This window comes from Perkinsus marinus (genome assembly GCF_000006405.1).
Source record: "Perkinsus marinus ATCC 50983 genomic scaffold scf_1104296969520, whole genome shotgun sequence".
Lineage (NCBI taxonomy): Eukaryota > Perkinsozoa > Perkinsida > Perkinsidae > Perkinsus > Perkinsus marinus.
The window spans coordinates 1-1,509 of record NW_003202807.1 but is presented as its reverse complement, the minus strand read 5'-3'; the positions used below and the strand labels follow the sequence as shown (position 1 = coordinate 1,509).

At 50.8% G+C, this 1,509-nt stretch overlaps 1 protein-coding gene across 1 annotated transcript in view; it reads left to right on the top strand.

The window, feature by feature from the left end:
• The window catches only part of Pmar_PMAR023895 (hypothetical protein), a gene marked incomplete at both ends in the record, with an annotated part of 992 nt that extends 292 nt beyond the window's left edge, over window positions 1-700 (top strand). Inside the window, 2 exons of the mRNA XM_002767920.1 lie at window positions 108-622; window positions 666-700. Of these exons, the coding sequence (XP_002767966.1) occupies window positions 108-622; window positions 666-700 (550 nt within the window). The remainder of the gene's footprint in view (window positions 1-107; window positions 623-665) is intronic.
• Window positions 701-1,509: the final 809 nt, after the last annotated feature.

Below are 1,509 nucleotides of genomic sequence, written 5' to 3'. Positions count from 1 at the left end.
ACGGCTGGGACGAACTCTCAGTCGGATCTTATTACCTCTTGAGGGTATCGACTGAGCAGGTCGGTTTGGGATAATGTCATCGACTCCATTGGGAAATCCTTTGATAGATCATGTGCCGCTGGCTTCAAAGCCAGGGTAGAAGCCATATGGAGGGTTCTGGAGCATACTTACTCCAATGCCGTTGTGAGAGACAAGCTTAAGACTCAGTGGAAACAGCTGAGACGTAATCCAGCCGAGTCGTGCCGAGATTTCATCAGCCGTGTTCAGAACGCCCGAAAGGAGCTACAATATTCAGGAGCGCTGGTTGAAGACTCTGACGAAATCAGTATCTGGCGTAATGGTCTCTTTGGACCCTACAATGATTGGGTGGGCCAGTACCTCGCAGTCGCAGCTGTTGAAGGACACCCATACGGCCCTCGATCTATTCAGCAGTTGAGAGCTGAGATTCAGATCCGAGGCGATGAGTACGAGGATCGACACGGGATAGTGGCAGTCCCATCGACCTCCACGTCACTTTCTGCAGGTCCACCAGGGTCGTCCGAACAAGGAGGCCTATACACAGCCACTCAGCAGCAAAGTCAAACTCGTCAGGATCAACCTATCAGCAAACCCACAGGGTCAGGTCGTAATAATCCTCAGAACCGACACGAATGTCTCTCCCACAGGTGCCAACGATGCTATGCCGAGGATCATACGGTAGCAGAATGCAAAGCCGCCAAACCAGCCAAATGTGAGAGCAGGTGTCGACACTGTGGATTATCCCATGAGTATATCCCTGGTTGGGATCCGAAAAATTCCAGATGCAGCAATCGTTTCGTCGCCACATCGACTTGTCGGTTGTGTTCGAAAATAGGGCACTTTGCTAGAATTTGCATGAAGGGGCGCTCAAATTGTACATCGAATGATAAGACAGCACTTGATGGTAAGGTACAAGACACAAAAGCACAAGCTATAGATAAGGATGCCGGACAAGCTCTGGCAGTCTCGTTACCGAATGATCAGACAGCTGGCATTCGCTACGTCACCCTAATATTCCGGAGTCCCGGCTCCGGAGAGATCAGGCTTCGGGCCATGATAGACTCAGGGAGTAGCGAATCATTCCTCTCTCGCCAGAAGTATGACGAGCTGAGGCAAGCAGGCATAATTGATCAGATCTCGTCTCAGGGCAAAGGGATGCCTGTCGAATTCGGTAATGGAGGCGTTTCCACACTTATAGGTCGAGCTAAATCGAAGAACTGCTATCTTGAAGATGGCACTTATCTTCCCATTGAGTGGGGGATACTCGAAACCCTCAGTCCATGCTCTGCTGTCTTGAGCATGAAGCCACTGCGCGAACGAGGCGCGGTGTGGATCATATCTCGAAGCGGGGATAGACTTTACGTTGGTCAAGATAAAAATCTCCTTCCCTCATCATCAGCCGTATATGCTCCGGGCATGCACACGAGTCGTGCGATCATGAATGTCATCACAACGGCCCCTCCACAAACCTTGCTAGATGAACTATCCGGC